The sequence below is a fragment of the Mastomys coucha genome, unplaced genomic scaffold (genome assembly GCF_008632895.1).
Source record: "Mastomys coucha isolate ucsf_1 unplaced genomic scaffold, UCSF_Mcou_1 pScaffold15, whole genome shotgun sequence".
Classification (NCBI taxonomy): Eukaryota; Metazoa; Chordata; class Mammalia; order Rodentia; family Muridae; genus Mastomys; species Mastomys coucha.
In genome coordinates this window covers 153,520,759-153,538,001 of record NW_022196897.1, presented here as the reverse complement: position 1 = coordinate 153,538,001, position 17,243 = coordinate 153,520,759, and the positions used below count along the sequence as shown (strand labels likewise).

The window sequence follows — 17,243 nt, the reverse complement described above, 5'->3', positions numbered from 1 at the left end:
CTCAGATCAAGGGGAGAGTGGTGCAGGGATGGGCGAGGAAGGGCATGGCAGAGAGCCAGGCTGGCCCCTTGTTATGTGTACAGGGGCCAGAACTCCAGGCCTTGCCTCTTCTGGACATGGGTGACGTTTGGCTTCTATCACTCAGGAGGCTGAAGTAGGACTGCAAGGTGACATTCTCTCAACACACACCAAACAAAACCCAGAAGAGCAATAATAAATGTGATTTCCTCCCTGATTACCTCTAGGGTTCAACTCCCACACCTCTACTTACCCCACCTTTAGGAGCCAACCATGGGGTTGCTCTGCTTCTTCTCTTCATAGTGCATCTTCCACCTGACCCAATGAGACCACTCTAGGTGCCAGACAGCACTATAACCACTTCAGTGGTTGCCTCCTGGTCTTCTCCATGTGTCCAAGGAGCCTGACTTGGGTCTAAGCTGGGCCTGTCCATCAGAATCCCTGATGCTCTCTGGTCTCGGCCAATGGGCCCTCTACCCTGCTTTCTACCTACCCATGCTCAGTCTCCCCCACTGACCCTGCTCCCTCCATCCTCCCATCCAGTGCCTCATGGGTAAATAACATGCTGTCTGTCACCCTGGACCTCTGGACTCAGCTCTGAATTCAGGTCTCAGCTCAAATCTTGGAGACAGTCTTACTATGTAGCGCTGGCTGGCCTCAAACTCAGACCCACCTGCATGCCTTTGCCTCTGGGATTAAAGGTGTGTGCCACTATCCCTAGGCATATGTTGCTTTTGGACTTGTTCTAGTATTACAAGGGATTTTCTTCCAGTGTCAGACTTGCAACTGGAGTCCAGGACTCAACTCAAATGCAAATGTAGCCAATTGGAGATGTTGGAATGAACAAGCCATTTTTGGGCATCTGGACTAGGTATTTCTTCTCATCCTATCCAGGATGGAACAAACAGAACGGCTCATTCCAACATGTCCACAGTCAGGGTTGAGACTGGAATTGCTGAGATCTCTGGGATTTATTCAGTTCCCCATGGGACCAAGGTGGAAACGAAGCCCAGGAGGCTAGCCCTTCAGAAAACTCCAGGCAGCATCCAGTGCAGGGTTTTGTACACCTTTTAGATGGTTCACTAGAGACCAGGCCTCAGTTCAGAAGGGGTCAGCAAGTGCACAGTGCACACATACACACAGGCCTGAAGTCTGAGCCCTGGATCCTTAACTGTTACACCTGAGCCACTGCAGCTGCGGGTCTAGAGCCTGGCCTGCTATTGTGAATTCTCCTTAAGGGGGATGGGGACATAGGGACATGGACAGATAGACAGACTTCTGCTCAGTTTTCAGAGAAGACCGATGCTTGAGGCTCAGCTGCTGAAGTCTCAGAACTGACTAGAAGCCAGGTTGACTCAGGGACAGGCAAAAATGTTCCCTTGGACCTTCAAGAGAATGCTAGGCCCATTACTTCAGAAAAATCTGTTTAAATGAAAACACTGCAGCTTGCTGGTTGGATAAATTATGAAATTTATTTTTATTTCATCTTTTAAAAGACAGAACATAACCACACTTTCTGGAAAGTCATTATATTAGAAACAGCGAGTGTGATGCAGGACAGGAGGTCCCTGCCACACTGTGGCACAGCTGTGCCTTTTTCAGTTCCTCAGGGCAAGGTCTTGTGGAACCTCCCTCCACACATCTCCTGAGCAAACCTTTCCAGAGGGTACAGTGAAGCAGCAGTAACGTTGGCAAAATGATCCTGTCTGACTCTGCTGGTATCTGAGCTAGCTTTGCCCTGGCAGGCAGAGGCACCACTGTGGAGGTGTGGTGTCAGAAGCACAATGTAGCATGCAGTCTCAGCTGGACCAGAGCCACATGACTGGAAAGATGACTTATCCCAAAGCCCTAGGTCTGCTAGAGGGTCTGTTGTGTGGAACAGACTGGTGGTGCTCTTCCTTGTGCTCTGTAAAATGTGCTGGATTTCCAGCTTTTAGAGCTGCTGCTCAAGAAAGCCTCCAGCAGACCACCTCCCTCTACTGCGCAGGGGCCTAACTTTCTTAACTTCCCATGGGTATGACCCTGGCTTTACTGCTACCTCCACACCAAAAGGCAGGTTTAAAACATATACTTGCACAAGGAGGCAGCAATACTGCTCAGGCTCATCACGTTGCCAAGCAGCACACAGCAGTCGGTGCCTCCCTCCAATTCTTCAGCAAGAATGTCAGCAGATACTCAACAATAGAGGGCACACGACCCAGCCACCTGAGAATACCCATCAGGATCAAAGAAAACCAAAAGCCACACACCCCTACAACCTTCTCCCTACTTACAGACGAACACACCCCATCTTTGCTACCCAGCATTTCCACTACAATTCTATGGTGATACCTTATGCTAAAAAGGCACCGTCAGGCATTTAAGACAGAAGCCGTCAGGTGTGCCAATGTGCAGGTGTAGGGAACAGCAGTAACCAAAACATCTACCATCAGACTGCGCTGCACCCAGAAGAGGAGCAGTCCTGGCCCAGTAAACTGCAGAACCAAGGCACCTCAGGGCCAAGGCAAGGAGTCCCTGCTTTATTGTGCTATTCACAGCCCAGGGAAGGTCCTGGCTGGCTAGGAGGACCTGAGAGATGAACACTGGACAACAGAATGAATGAGAATAAGATCCTGTGGGATAAGAAGCTGGACTCTTCTTAAAGCAGGCAGTAGCTGAGGTGCAGTGAAAGCAGATCATGGGACAAACAAGGTTACCAGGGGGAAGACAAATGCTGGTAAGAGCCCAGAGGAAACAGGGCTCTCTCTGCCCTAGGGGCCCATCACCCTTGAAGAAGTGACCCTGTCTGGTGCCATGGCTCAATTCCAGATCTGCATTACATGTGAGGTGCAGGAGTCAAGGACTCACACTTAATGCACAATGGAAGCTCTAGAGTGAGGTGGACAGCCAGGACCCGGTTCACTGGTCAATGATGGAGCGCTGCAACACCTGGTTTATCATGTCATCTTCATCAACATCATAATCCTGAGGGCAGAAGAGACAGCAGCTTAAGGAGCTGTCCACACAGAAAAGCCACCTTCAAAGTCCCCCAAGAGGGCTTGGGGGGACTAAGGACCCCGGCCTGTCTAGTTGTTGTGGAACTGGGAAAATGACTTCATCTCTCAGTGTCTTTGCTGTCTCCATCATTAAATAACAGTAACAGTTTGGGACTGAAGAGATAGCTCAGCGGTTAAGAGTACTAACTGCTTTTCCAGAGGAGGCAGGTTCAATTCCCATTACCCATGGAGGATCATAACCACCTAACTGCAGTCCCAGAGGATCCAACACCTAGCCTCTGGCAGGCTCTGTACACATGTGGTATACAAACATACATTCAGGCCGGGCAGTGGTGGTGCACGCCTTTAATCCCAGCACTTGGGAGGCAGAGGCAGGCAGATTTCTGAGTTCGAGGCCAGCCTGGTCTACAGAGTGAGTTCCAGGACAGCCAGGGCTACACAGAGAAACCCTGTCTCGAAAACAACAACAACAAAAAACAACAAAAAGAAACAAACATACATTCAGGAAAACACCCGTAAAATAAAAAATAAAAAACCTAAATTTAAAAAATAAAAACTAATCATTCACTAGGCAGTGGTGGTGCACGCCTTTAATTCCAGCACTTGGGAGGCAGAGACAGGCGGAATTCTGAGTTCAAGGCCAGCCTGGTCTACAGAGTGAGTTCCAGGACAGCCAGGGCTACACAGAGAAACCCTGTTTTGAAAAACCAAAAAGAAAAAAAAAAAAGTAATCATTCCTGGGGCTGCAGAGGTGACTGAGTTAGTAAATGCTTGCTGTGTCAAGCACAAGAAGCAGAGCTTAGATCTCCACCACCCGTGGAAGAAGACAGTGCCAAGGTGCACACCTGTGCCACAGTGCTCTACACTGGAGACTCACAGAGATCACAGAGGTTTGCCCTACTAGCCAGTCTAGGTGGAGACGCCTACTTCAAAGAACAGGGCGGAGAGTGATAAGACATCTGATGCTGATACCTAGCTCTGTCCACGCATGCAGATTGCATCCAAGTGTGAAGATGCACACCCTCTAGTGCGCACACACACAGAGACAGACATGTGCACGCATACACACACACGTACGTGCACACACACAGATACACTCAAGACACTTGCACATACACACTCGTGCACACAGACATTTATACACATATTCACACACACACAGACACAGACACACACAACCAAAACAAAATTCCTTCCTCAATGGAAAGTGAATGGCCCAGAAGATAGCACACCTGGCACAGACAAATACTCAAATGCTAAATTCAGCTCACTGGTGTAGAAACTGACAAACACATGCAAACCCAACTCAACTGAGAGGCTTCAGGACCCCAAAACCAAGCAAGGCTTTTGAAAGTGAGGAGGCACAGTGGACACGACAGCCACACAATCGCCTCAGTGAGGCAGACCTCTGGTTGAGCGGCTTCAGGAAAGGCCAGTCTTGGAAGTCTGCTCCAGATACTACCAGACTGAGGATAAATGCTTGTTCCTTCTGCTCTGAAACAAGTCTCACGTAGCCTGGGCTGGTCTTGAGTTCCTGACCCTCTTACACCCCTTCCCAAGTGCTGGGAGAACAAGAGTGTGCCCACAGCTAAGGTGTGATTTATTTCCATGATGTATTTATGTGCCTATGTGTGGCGTGGAGAATGTCATGTGTGCAGGTGCCTGCAGAGTCCACAAGAGGGTGCTAGATCTCCAGAGCCAGAGTTACAGGCGTGCTGGGAGTTGAACTTGGGTCGTCTGCACACATACTATGTATGTGCCCTTCACTCCTCCTATTCTCTAGCCTGCCCCGGTTTGTGTTACTGTCTTTATACTGCTGGAAATAAAACCCAGCATGTCTTTCATAGGGGCAAAGGCTCTCACACTAAGCCACACTCGTACTTCCAGGCAGCAACCGTCAATTGGATTTGCACGCCATCAGCTTGCAAAGCTCCATGAAGGCCATTCCCATCGCTCCCTCATCTTCATGGGCAGCTGACTAGAGTGGAATCCAACTAAGTTCTCTAAAGGGGAAAGTCACACACAGAACAAGTGGGCAAAACTAGGAGGCAGAGCAAAGAAAGGAGGAAGCCTCACAGCTGGAAAGTGCCAGCCAGAGCATCTGAATTCTCACTCTGGCACCCACACACAAAAAGACATGTGCAGCTTCCCTCTGGCTTGGAGAGCTCCTCAATCCAGAATAGGGCCCCAGGGACCCCTGTTCCAGAAACCAGAGCAGCAGTGCTGTCCACAGGGTCGTGCAGACTCACCACAAAAGTGTCGTAGGAGAAGCGGTGGCGGCGCTGGATATGCTCCATGAAGTTAGCGCTGCGGTAGCTGGGGTCTCCCCAGGGCATTGAGGCACAGATGGGACACACCTGTCAGGAGGAAGCAAGGTTCTGCAAGCTGATGATTGACCTGACCCTCCATGACCTCTGCTCAGCCCCCTTCCTGACAGGACAGCTTTACAGACAAGCCCAGGTACAAGCTGTGGTCACTCTGCTCCATAAACATGAAGCAACCCAGAAGGCACTGGTCTATTCCATTCAAATGACAAGTGAGAATGGGTACAGGCTAAAATGCAGCTGGACACAATGACAACAGGGATGGGGCCAAAAGTGTGCACACAAAAGCCAATGTCAACAGGCATGATGCAGACTACATGTCTGCAACCTCAGCCTGGCTACACGCGTGATCTGAGGCAGCGGCAGAGCACAGGCTGCCCTGGCTCCCAAGGGAGGCAAGTGGCACTTGTGGCACAGCTTGTGTTCCCCTTTTTGATTCCCTGCTCTCTGTTTGCTGGACTCAATGGGCAGCAGCCTTTCTCAACTGCAGACAAGCCCAGCTTCCTCCTGTGTCCAGGAGGAAGACACACTTCCTTAAACTCAAAAACCTTAAGTTTGCCTCCTTGACTCCAAGTCAGCGACTCTATCTCCGCTCTCCAAGCTCACACACTCCCTGCTTAACTCAGGCCATGGCCACGTGAGTTCTGGGCCTTTTAGAAGTCACCTTTCCCTGTGGAACCTGAACACTCCTGAGCTGGAGCTGTGGGCCTAGCTAGGCAAGGACGCAGCAGCATCTGCTCCCTTCTGACTGGCTCAGAATGAGGCCACCCAGTCTTGAGCACAGCTGGAGTTTGAACCACCTATACCAGTTCTGACAGCTTGGGCTAGTGCATGGCTTAATGTTGGTAAAACAGGTTAGGACCCCAGGTTCAATGTCCGCACAAGAAGAAGATGAAAAGAGAACATTTGCAGCTGTGCGTGGTGCCTCGGGCCTGTGATCGTGATCCTCCTGACTTGGAAGATGAAGCAGGACGACCAAATTCAAACCCACCCCTGCTATATGGTGAGTCTGAGGCCAGGCCAGTCTACAGGAGACTCTGAGTTTGTTGTTTTTGTCATTATCAGAGGGGAAAGGGTCACATTACCTGTAAGTTCTTCCTAAATGGCTCAGCAAAAAAATAAATCATACATATATACAACACATTAAGCAATGCAGGCAAAATGAATGTTAAGTTAGGTGAAGGGTTAAGACTTCACTGTAGCCGGGCAGTGGTGGTGCACGCCTTTGATCCCAGCACTTGGGAGGCAGAGACAGGTAGATTGCTGAGTTTGAGTCTGGCCTGGTCTACAGAGTGAGTTCCAGGACAGCCAGGGCTACACAGAGAAACCCTGTCTCCAAAAAAAAAAAAAAAACCAAAAAGACAGCTGGTCATTCTGTACAAATGTGACTTTTTACCTAGTCAAAGAAGAAAAGCCACTTCTTACCACAGACTTGGTGTCCGTGCTGTGAGTGAGTTTGCAGTGCTCCACAAGTCCTTCCTGGTCAAAGTTCTTCTCGGGACAGTAAGGACAAGGAAAGGTATATCGGTTTGGGACATTTCTGGAGGTGAGAAAAGAGAACCGTGAACTTTTCCACACCATCTCAACCACTGCATACTCCAAAGAGAAAGAATGGGAGTGCTTGCAAATCAGAAGCACCGACACGAACAGTCCCAGCCTAGACCTGCCAACCTTAGCCAGTTCCAGTGACACCTCCAATTCTCCAAATCCACCCTCCTAAACCCTCCAACACACGCATCCCATGTCGGTACCTTGGCTGACGGGATGCGTCCTTGGTGGTGGCCTTTACACCTTCCATGATGTAACTCTGGTATTTGGAACATGAAGCCACGTGGGCCCGGATCTTAGATAGGACGAACTTGAATAGAAAAAGCGGGACCAATGTTAGTGGGGCGATCCCAAACCAAGAGTGAGAAAACTAGACCCAAGTGGACTAACAATGCCCCTCCTGACTGTGCCAGTGGGCAGGAGCCAAGCCAGGCCGCCGTTTACTCACCTACATCTGCTTCCACTGTGAGGTCATCCTCCCTACCATCTGCTCTCTGCTTACTGACATTTCCCGAGTGCTATTTTTAAAAGTATGCCACACTCTTCTCTATTTTGTGCATGTGTATGTGACTTGCCTGTGTGGAAGCCAAGGACACCCAAGCTGCTGTCCTTCCTTTTCTACCTTGTCTGAGACAAGAACTTTCCTAGTAGGTAAGCCAGGCCACAAGCTTCTGCTACAGCACCAATCTACCCACTTAGGGACTACTGCCTGCAAAGTCATCTTGGTGGCCCTATGCTCACATCTGAATTTGTCTTACTTGGGCATGGTGGTACATGTCTGTAAGCTCGAGGACTTTGGGAGGGTAAGGCAGGAGGACCACCAAGAGTTTCAAGCTAGCCTAACTTACACAGAAACTGAATAGTATTATGGTCTGCCTCCAGCTGCATTTTTGTTGTTTTGCAAAAGGGTCTTGATTTATTACCCAAACTAGCCTGAGGAAATCCTCTTGTCTCAGCCTCCCCAGCAGAGACTACAGACACACTGATACACTTGACCGGGAGCTCTTACAGAATTATGTAAGGGGAGCGGGCTGTGTGAGGGGGACTTTTGATCAGGATTTAAAGTGAATAAATCAATGGGGAAAAAAAGAAAAAAGACACAAAATGAAGAAAGGAGGAGGGAGATTATTTGGGGGCATGCTTACCATACAGCCACCAACTTTTATTGTTTTGTGACAGGGTCTCATATAGCCCAGGCTGGCTTTGAACTTTTAACCCCTTGCCTCCATTTTCCCACTGCTGGGATTACTGGCATGTGCCAATAACAAACACACAGCTTTACTAACCTTGGAAATGGAGAAAATTAAAGCACAAAGGAGAAAAGCATCCTTGAAAAAAAGACAAAGATTGAGGCCAGTGTGTTGAGATTTGAAATGAAAAAAAGTGGGAGAGAGAAGGTTCCAACCCCAGAGTGGAGGCACCAGCCAGACTGCACTAACCTAGCTGCTACCTAGAAACCGGCCCAGGCATAGACTCAGCTGTCCACTTAGGAGCCTAAACTGAAATGTCTGAACAAACCTGTACAGACTGTAAAGTCTTACTGTGTACCCTGATATTAAACCCTCTGAAAGGATTGAGGGAAGAGATACATTCATTTTACAGCCATCCACGTTATGATGCTCAGAATTCAGAGTCCAAAGACATTCCCAGACTTACTGAATCTGGGGCCAGCTGAGGGTACAGAGAATAAAAAGTGGGGCTGGCGAGATGACTCAGCAATTATGAGCACTTGCTGCTCTTCACCGGGTTCAATTCCCAGCACCCACATGACAGCTTACTACTGCCTGTAGTTAGTTACAAACAGGGGATCTGACACCTTCACAAAGACATACATGCAGGCAAACCACTAACGCACATAAAAATAAATCTTAAAAGTATAAAAAATAAATAAAAGGGGCAGGGGAGGGCAAGAAACCTGCCAGGCATTATCACTCACATTTGTAATCCAGCACTTCAGAGGTAAGAGGCAGGAGGATCAGTTTAAAGCCAGCCTTGACCATAAGAGACCCTATTGTTTGTTTTGGGTTTTTTTTTGTTGTTGTTGTTATAGTACCAGGTTGGGTGTTGTGGCCCAGGCCTCTTATCTCAGCATTTGGGAGGTTGAGGCAGGTGGATCTCCTTGAGTCCCCGTATCTGGTTCCAGGATAATCAGGACCACACAGAGAAACTTTGTCTCAAAAAACAAACAAACAAACAAACAAACAAACAAACAAAAAAAGAACCCAAGGGGACTGGAGAGATGGCTCAGCAGTTAAGAGCACTGACAGCTCTTCCAGAGGTCCTGAGTTCAATTCCCAGCAATCACATGCTGGCTTTCACAACCATCTGTAATGGGATCTGATGCCCTCTTCTGGTGTGTCTGAAGACAGCTACAGTGTACTCATGTAAATAAAATAAGTAAATCTTAAAAAAAGAGAGAGAGAGGAAAGGACACAGTGGTAGCAGGTGTGCCTTGCAGGGTGTGGACATCTGCAGTGACGTGTGCCTCAAGGTAGAAAGTGCTGACCAACCTTCTCAATGGAGCGCCCGCCACCCTCCCCAACAGCCTGAGGGCAAGGGTCACCAGTGTGCAAGGGTCACCAGTGTGCAACCACAGCAACCTGATCCGGCCTTTCCAGACGGACCTGTGCAGGAAAACACAGTGGTGTTTTATACCTTTCTACTGTATGGAATAGAAATTGTAATGATTTAAAAACCACTCAGGAAGATAAAGCACTTGTCTGTGCTCCCAGCATCAGTGAGCAGTGTAGGCAAGTCTGGCACAGTGACACAGCCTGGGATAAGTACGCAAGGGCACATTCCACTGGCAGGGAGAGACCATTATTGCCCTCACACTCCAGACTCTCTCTAGAGCTAAAACACAAGAGTAAATTTTATGACCCTAGTGGCAGACTGTGAAGTTTCCTTTGAGCTCAGTGCAGAGTTCTTTCTTTTTTTGAGAGACAGCCTCATGCATACCAGGCTGGCCCTGAATTTTAGATCTTCCTGCGACCACACAGAGTGCTGGGATTATGGTGTGTGCCACCACATCTGGTTGAAAGGGTGCTGGGGATGGAAGGCAGGCTTCTTGCATGCTAGGCAAGCACTCTATACTGAGGGATGTTCATTTATATATAACTTAAAGATCATGCAATACCCTTACATTCTATCTAACTAGAACAGAAAGAACACAGGAGCTACACTTGCTGAAGCGTCTTCAGCAGCCCAGGCTGCTTTGCGGCTCCTAGCTTTGCTGCTGCTATCCCTAAGTGCTTCGATTAGAGGTGTGCTCCACACCCCAGCTGAAGAGGTGGGGATTTATTTCTATGAATTTCAAAAGTATAATGTATAAATCACTAAACCAACTCATGAAAAAATAAAACCCAGCAAGGTGAAAAAAACAAAAACAAAACAAACAAAAAAATCTACCAACATCCCCTGCCCGCCCCCCCTCCCAGCAGCACAGCCACTACCACACAGAGCAGGCATGCATAGGTGCTGTTGGCCAGTATTCAGGCTCCAACTTCAGACACTTGCTCTAGCTCTTTTACCATTTCATCACCAAAAGACAAGGACTCTCCATGTTAAGTCCACATACATTCTTACGGCAGCCATGGCAAGAAGTCTCTATGCTCTCGATCTGCCGCTCGAGCTCCACAGCTCGGACGCCAGGTGCCAGAGCGCTGCGACACACCCCACAGACAGGTTTCTTCGGCTTCAGACATTCCTGCAGGCATGCAGAGCAAAAGCTAGAACAAGACATACAGAGAACCGGTGTCATGCAAAGAGACAAGACAACAAAAGTGAATCAACTTTTAAAAGACACCAATGAATAATGGACTGGATAATGGACCTCTTATTCAAATAAAACACCATGCCCTTCCACAACTGAACAAAGAAACGGTACCTGGGGTTTGGGACATTATGGACACACACACACACCCCTACTATTTAGAGAAAGGCATGATGTTTGAGCCTTCAAAGCTTAGTTCCTGTCACTAGGGAGTCTGGGTAGGGTTTTCTGAGCCCCACTTTCTTGTGTAAAAGGAAGATGTTCATAACCATCTGGAGTATTGCTGGAGACTGACTATGTACTGAAAACACTTGGTGTCTGGCACTCATGAAACGACTGTTACTATCAGAGGTGAAAGCAAAGCATTGTGGGAACACACAAACCCAATGGAGCTAGTTATAACCCAAGAACAGTGCTGGTCAGACCTCAGAGGCAGCCTCTGGATCAACCTTGGCAAACAAGGAGAGAATATTCCATGCCCTTAAATTAAAAGTTCAATCTGTACATGGTGGCCCACGCCTTTAATCCCAGCACTTAGGGGGCAGAGGCAGGAGGTCCTCTGCATTCCAGGCCAACCTGGCTTACATAGCAAATTTCAGGATAGCTGGAGCTACATAGAGGGACCTTGTCTCAAAAAACAAAGCAAACAAACACCAAATTCAAAAGTGTTAAGGGAACTTTACTCACAGGCAGGCAGATTAAACAGTACAGATCATGCAGACCAGAAGCTACTGAGGGAGGAGGGCACTCAGGCTGAAAAATGACACATATTCAAGGAACCCAAACACCATGATCCAGAGGCAAAGGGGGCACCTGCTGGCTCACAGCACAAGAAGGCTACTAAGGCACAGGACACCAAATTCCCAAACTACTTACCCACTGTGAAGATCTTACGGTTACATTAACAAAATCTGCTGGAAAAGCCCTGGAAATATGTGTTGTGTGTCTATGTACGTACGTACGTACGTATGTATGTGTATACATGTATATATAAACTGACACACCCCCTTTTTTTACTATCTTTTAAGAAATCTTTATCACTTCTATTAGGCAAAAATTCTAGTCCAGGCTGGGAGGTAACTACTTATTTACCTGAGGGCAAAGGAGACACAAAGGCCCTATATTCTTTTTTTGTCATGTTTGTTGGCTCTGGCTGTCCTAGAACTTGCTCAATAGAGCAGGCTGGTCTTAACTCAGAGATCTGCCTGCCTCTGCCTCCTGAGTGTTGGGACTAAAGGTGTGCACCACTACCACCCAGCATGACGCTGTACTAGAAGAAAACAGTGATTTTATACAGTGATGAAGGATAAGGATAACAACAGACAGCCTGGCAGGTGGAACACAGGGAGTGCCTCTGAGATGACACTGAACAGCAGGCCACAAAGACCTGGCTGCACAGAATGCCAGAGATGACCCCAAACAGGAAGGAATGTGTCAAGTATAGAAAGGAAGGCCGCCAGGCAGTGGTGGCGAATGCCTTTAATCCCAGTACTTGGGAGGCAGAGGCAGGCGGATTTCTGAGTTCCAGGCCAGCCTGGTCTACAGAATGAGTTCCAGGACAGCCAGGGCCACACAGAGAAATCCTGTCTTGAAAAACAAACAAAAACAAAAACAAAAAAAAAGGAAGGTCTTTGGGGCAGTGATGGCAGATCACACAGAGAAAAGGCAAGGCAAGGTGGGCAGGCCTTTTATACTAAATAATAGCCCATCCCAAGAATAACTCAAGACAGCTGAGAAATCCAAGCCACACACAGATTACAGCAGCTGATTGAGCAATCCATCAGATGCTTACAGCCTGTGTGCCTGAGTTATATATACCCTTACAAGGAGGGAGCGCCTGGAGCTGACTTTCAGTTTCTACTTCCTAGAAATGGGCACCAACTAGTTCAGTCTTTCTTTCTGTCAGTGCAGTTCCCTCCCTCCCCCAGACAGGGTTTCTCTGTGTAGTCCTGGCTGTCCTGGAACTCACTCTGTAGACCAGGCTGACCTCAAACCCAGCCTGCCTGTGCCTCCCAAGAGCTGGGATTATAAAAGACATGTGCCACCACCGCCCACTGTCAGTGCTCTTTAGCATCTAGCTATCTGTGCTCCACCAGATCCGAAAGGGTATAGCCACAGGGCTTGACCTGAACTTCATAACATTAAATGCCCCCAACACAGCCCCAAACTCTCTAGCTTCAAAGGCAAATGTTAAAAATCAAGTAGGTAGAGCTCAAAGCACTTGGAGGAGGCTCAGAGATGTCAGCTACCCTCACCAAGGTGTGTCTGACCTCAAACACCAATCTGCTCAATACTGGGGCTGGGAACCCCAGTACTGCTTCTTGCCCTCTGACCTAGGAAAAAGCCAAGGAAGCCTCAAACTCCGGGGCTTCAGGCAAGCCGTGTGTTTGCACAAATGCTAGCAGCCCCCACATGCTCTCCTACTACACAAACCACAGTCATTAGTATTTCCTTTAAAAAAATATGTGTTTGCCACCGAGGACGGCTGGAAAGCAGAGGACAGTTTGTGGGAGTCAATTCTTCTCCCATGTGGCTCCTCAGGAGCGACCTGAAGTCATCAGATTTGGTGACAAGAGCCGCCTTCAGCTTCTGAACCATCTCACTGGCCACTACTTACCATCAATTTCCCGAAGGCCAAATTGCCTTAACTCTATCCCAAAGCAGCACACAGAGGGCATGCACACCCTCCACTAACCCGACGACTGTGGGAGGTCTGGGGATGCTCACGGTGCTGAAAACGGGTTCACACTAACGGGCAGAGAGGACATGTTGCTCTGTGCAATGAAAAAGCTAGCTGAGTCAAGAGAGAAGGGAAGGGAGGTCATCTGCGTCAGGACCTGAAGTAGTGGCGACAGGTGATCGATCTGTCCAGGCTTACCTACATCTGAACCCAAGCTGGCAGGAGCTTAGTGTCCCTGGAAGTCACAAGCATCCTATGGTGCTGGAAGGCCCTGCCTTGCCCTCCCTGCATGGATGGCGTTTCTGGACCAGACCCGACCCGGGCATCGCAGCTGGAGATGGTCTGGCAGGTGAGGCTGCCCCGAGCGGGCGGGCGAGCGAGCGAGCCTTGACACTTGCACTTTGATTCACCCGGGAAAAGGCTGGCACTCACAGGACGGCGGCGGGAATGCCCGTGCGTCCAAAGAGGATGCTGGAGTTGGGGAGTCGGGGAGACCAATTCCTAGGTGGCTGCCGGTGGGCGGGGCCGCCGAGAAAATGAGGGACGTGGTCAAGCATCCCCAGCCTCCTCAGCTGACGGCTGGTGTTCGAAAGGTGCAAGAATAGAATTCAAGTCCCGCTACGCGGTCACAGCACCCAGGGAAGCCCAGGCCGCCCTCGCTCACCTCCCGAAGCGGCCGCGGCAGCCCGGCCTTCATCCAAGCCGAGGGACCCGTGCCTCCGCGAGCACCCCGCACCCGTCCGCGGGGCCGGCCGAGCCTCCCGGCACTTCCCCTTTGTTCCAGGCTGGCCCGGCGCCACGCTTCGGACGCGCAGCCGGCGGGCGGCCCGGTGAGGCGCGACGCCGAGGCTCGAGGGGGCCGGCCGTGCTCCCTCGCTCGACGCCGCCCGGCCGCCCGCCCGCTCCGCGCGCCCCCTCCCCGGCGGGCGCCCGCCACTCACACGTGTCCGCAGGGCACCTGCACCGGCTTCTCGAACACTTCCAGGCACACGGGACACGTAAAACGGCTGAGGGGGTCAGTCTCGGACGCCGGCTTCGCCGACTGCGCGGCTCCGTCGCGGGACTCCGGCTGCGCCGCCGCCATCTTGCCGCTGAGGAGCGTCGCGCTGAGAGAGAAAGAGCCGCCGAGGGGGGCGGGGCCACCGCCGTCCGCGCACGCGCAAGGGGCTGGGCTGGGCGGAGTCCGCAACCCACCCGAGCTTTTTGGAAGGCGCCGCCCACCAGGTGTGCCGATGGCATCCCGGTGAGAGCCTCGAGGACCAGTCCACGCTGTACCCACAGGAACTCAGACCATGAATGTGTATTGTTATTATAGTTCACCTTAGCTAGCTCACCAACTTGCCCAGGCGAGCTTTGAACTTGAGGCCATCCTCCTGCCTCAGCCTACCAAGTAGTTGACTATACGGTCTGCACTGCCAGGTGTAGCCAGGTGATTTTATCTGAGTTCTCAAGGTTTTTTCCTGAGCGGAAAGGAGGAGACAGGGTTTGCTGCCTGCACCTTTAAGGGGGTACGAGTGCATCTCACAGACTCCCCCCTGGCTTGTAGGTGGATACCATCTCCGTTAATCTTCCCAGCTTTCTAGACATACTTGTTGCTCTTTCCCTGTGGCTTGTACGTGGCCTAGAAAAATAAAATGAAATAGGACAGAGGATTGGACTGAAGGAGGTATAGGTATAACAGGAAGGCTCTGGACTGTGAACGGTCAGCCAATATCTTGTAGGTGCCAAGAGTTCTGGCAGGTTTGGGTACTGCCAGGGATTGATTCCAATCCACAAGGAGTTGAGTGTCTGGGAAATACTGTGTCCAGGGCTGGGGTGTGGCCACACAGGTAGCGCTCTCGTCTAGCATTTCGCATGGGTTCCTGGGTTCCATCCCTAGCAGTGTATGTGTCATGTGTAGTAGTGCACACTCAGAATCCCTAGCGCTTGAGAAGTGAAGGCAGGATGATCAGAAAGTTCAGGACTATCCTGCGCAACATCGTGAGTTTGAGGCTAGCCTGGGATACAGGATGGTGTGGTGGTATGCTCACCGGTTAAACTCAGAACGCTTTGAGCTTTGAGGTCAGCCTGGATTGCATAGAGACCCTTTCTCAAATCCCAAAGCAACAAACAAAAAAGGTGGTTCTAAAAATTGCACTTCAGGAAGCTGGAGAGATGGCTCAGCAGTCAGGAGCACTGGCTGCTCTTCCAGAGAGAGGTCCTGAGTTCAAGTCCTAGTAATCACATGGTGGCTCACAACCATCTGTAATGGGATCCGATGCCTCTTCTGGTGTGTCTGAAAACAAGGTACTTCTTTATTAAATAAATAATTTTTTTTCTTTTCTTTTTTTTTTTTTCGAGACAGGGTTTCTCTGTGTAGCCCTGGCTGTCCTGGAATTCACTCTGTAGACCAGGCTGGCCTCGACCTCAGAAATCTGCCTGCCTCTGCCTCCCAAGTGCTGGGATTAAAGGCGTGCACCACCACCACCCGGCTAAATAAATAAATCTTAAAAAAAAAAAAAAAAGTTGCACTTCAGGATGAACCTGCAGCTCCGAATGCTTGCAGCCCTGGGGTTGACATCAGCTTTGGAGAACAAGATACCTGGCTCAGGAAGAATCCAGAGCCTACTATACTTTTATTGTGCCTGGCTCCTTTCCTTCCTTTTTTTTCTTTTTAATTTTTTTTTAAATATGTTTTTTTTAAAGATTTATTTATTTTTATTTTTTATGTGTATGAGTACACTGTAGTTGTACAGATGGCCGTGTGCCATCATGTGGCTGAGAATTGAACTCAGGACCTCTGCTTGCTCTGGCCCCGCTCTCTCCAGCGTAGTATACTGTAGCTGTCTTCAGACACACTAGAAGAGGGCGTCCGACCTCATTACAGATGGTTGTGAGCCACCATGTAGTTGCTGGGATCCGAACTCAGGACCTTCGGAAGAGCAGTCAGTGCTCTTCCCCACTGAGCCATCTCGCCAGCCCTCTTTTTAATTTTTTATTCATACATGTGTACATGTGCATTTATGTAGGTGCTTTCAGAGACCAGAAGAGGGTGTTGTATCTATCAGCTGGCGTTGGAATTGCTGGCAGTTTTGAACCACCAGGTGAGGGTGCTCAGGATTTGGTTCTCAGCAGTAAATGTTCCTGACTGCTGAGTCATCCCCTGAGCCTCTATATAGTTTTCTTCCTGTCGAGGGATCCTGGTGTGTTAACAAGACTCAGCGCGTGTCTCTTCCTTGCTTCAAAGGGCGAAGATGCTTGCTTTCTGCAAATGACCCTTTGAAGCCCTGTGCCTGAAGGGCTATACAGTATACACACTAAAAGCCGTGACCTCTGGGGACTGTTTTCGGAGCAATTAAACAGCACCCAGACAAGATCAAGATCCAACCCTGTGAGCTATGTCTCCTTGGAGGTGGGTGGGGCAGGGTAGATCCTTAGTAATAACAACTCTTAGCCAGTAGTTACCTCTGGACTAGTGGATAGGTGCCATGAGGACTTTGAAGGACTGGAGTTGGGTTTATATAGGGAGAGAAGGGAAAGATGATGGATTGTGGATTATGTATTGTGAAGGAGTTAGAGAACACACATGCCTGCTTTGAGGGGGACAACCTCCTCCAAGTCAGTGAGTGCTCAATCCAGGAACTCGATGGCCTCCATAGCCCCAGAGGATCCAGGCTGTACTAGGACAGGAAGCCTCACAGGGTAAAACCTGCTGTAGACTCGCTCCCTGTCAGGTTCGGATGAACCCCTTTCCTCCTAGTATCTCTTCCAGCGGGCTGGAAGGTGGCTCAGTTTGTGAAGTACTTGCCTAGCACATGTGACCCAGCATAATGCTAAACAGGCAGGTACAGTACTCCTCTAATTCAGGTTATGGGAGGAAAACGCAGCAGAGTCAGGAGGTCAGGCCATTCTTTTTTTTTTTTTTT

At 49.6% G+C, this 17,243-nt stretch overlaps 1 protein-coding gene across 1 annotated transcript; it reads right to left on the bottom strand.

Annotated features, from left to right (window-relative positions):
* Positions 1-1,471: 1,471 nt before the first annotated feature.
* Rnf114 (ring finger protein 114) lies at positions 1,472-14,475 on the bottom strand. Its single transcript, XM_031372828.1, has 6 exons — positions 14,280-14,475; positions 10,464-10,614; positions 7,090-7,196; positions 6,764-6,878; positions 5,264-5,371; positions 1,472-2,982 (listed from the first exon to the last, which is right to left on the bottom strand). Exons 1-6 carry the CDS (start codon positions 14,420-14,422, stop codon positions 2,917-2,919), a joined length of 690 nt encoding a protein of 229 aa, XP_031228688.1. The 5' UTR covers positions 14,423-14,475; the 3' UTR covers positions 1,472-2,916.
* Between the last annotated feature and the right edge of the window lie 2,768 nt (positions 14,476-17,243).

What these genes read in the sequence shown, in the direction of transcription:
- Rnf114 (XM_031372828.1), bottom strand. Translation starts at nt 14,422, where the DNA reads ATGGCGGCGGCGCAGCCGGAGTCCCGCGACGGAGCCGCGCAGTCGGCG. An exon ending in CAGGTGCCCTGCGGACACGT is followed by an intron (nt 10,615 to 14,279) that starts GTGAGTGGCGGG and finishes GTCTTGTTCTAG; the next exon opens with CTTTTGCTCTGCATGCCTGC. An exon ending in GACGCATCCCGTCAGCCAAG is followed by an intron (nt 6,879 to 7,089) that starts GTACCGACATGG and finishes TCTCACCTCCAG; the next exon opens with AAATGTCCCAAACCGATATA.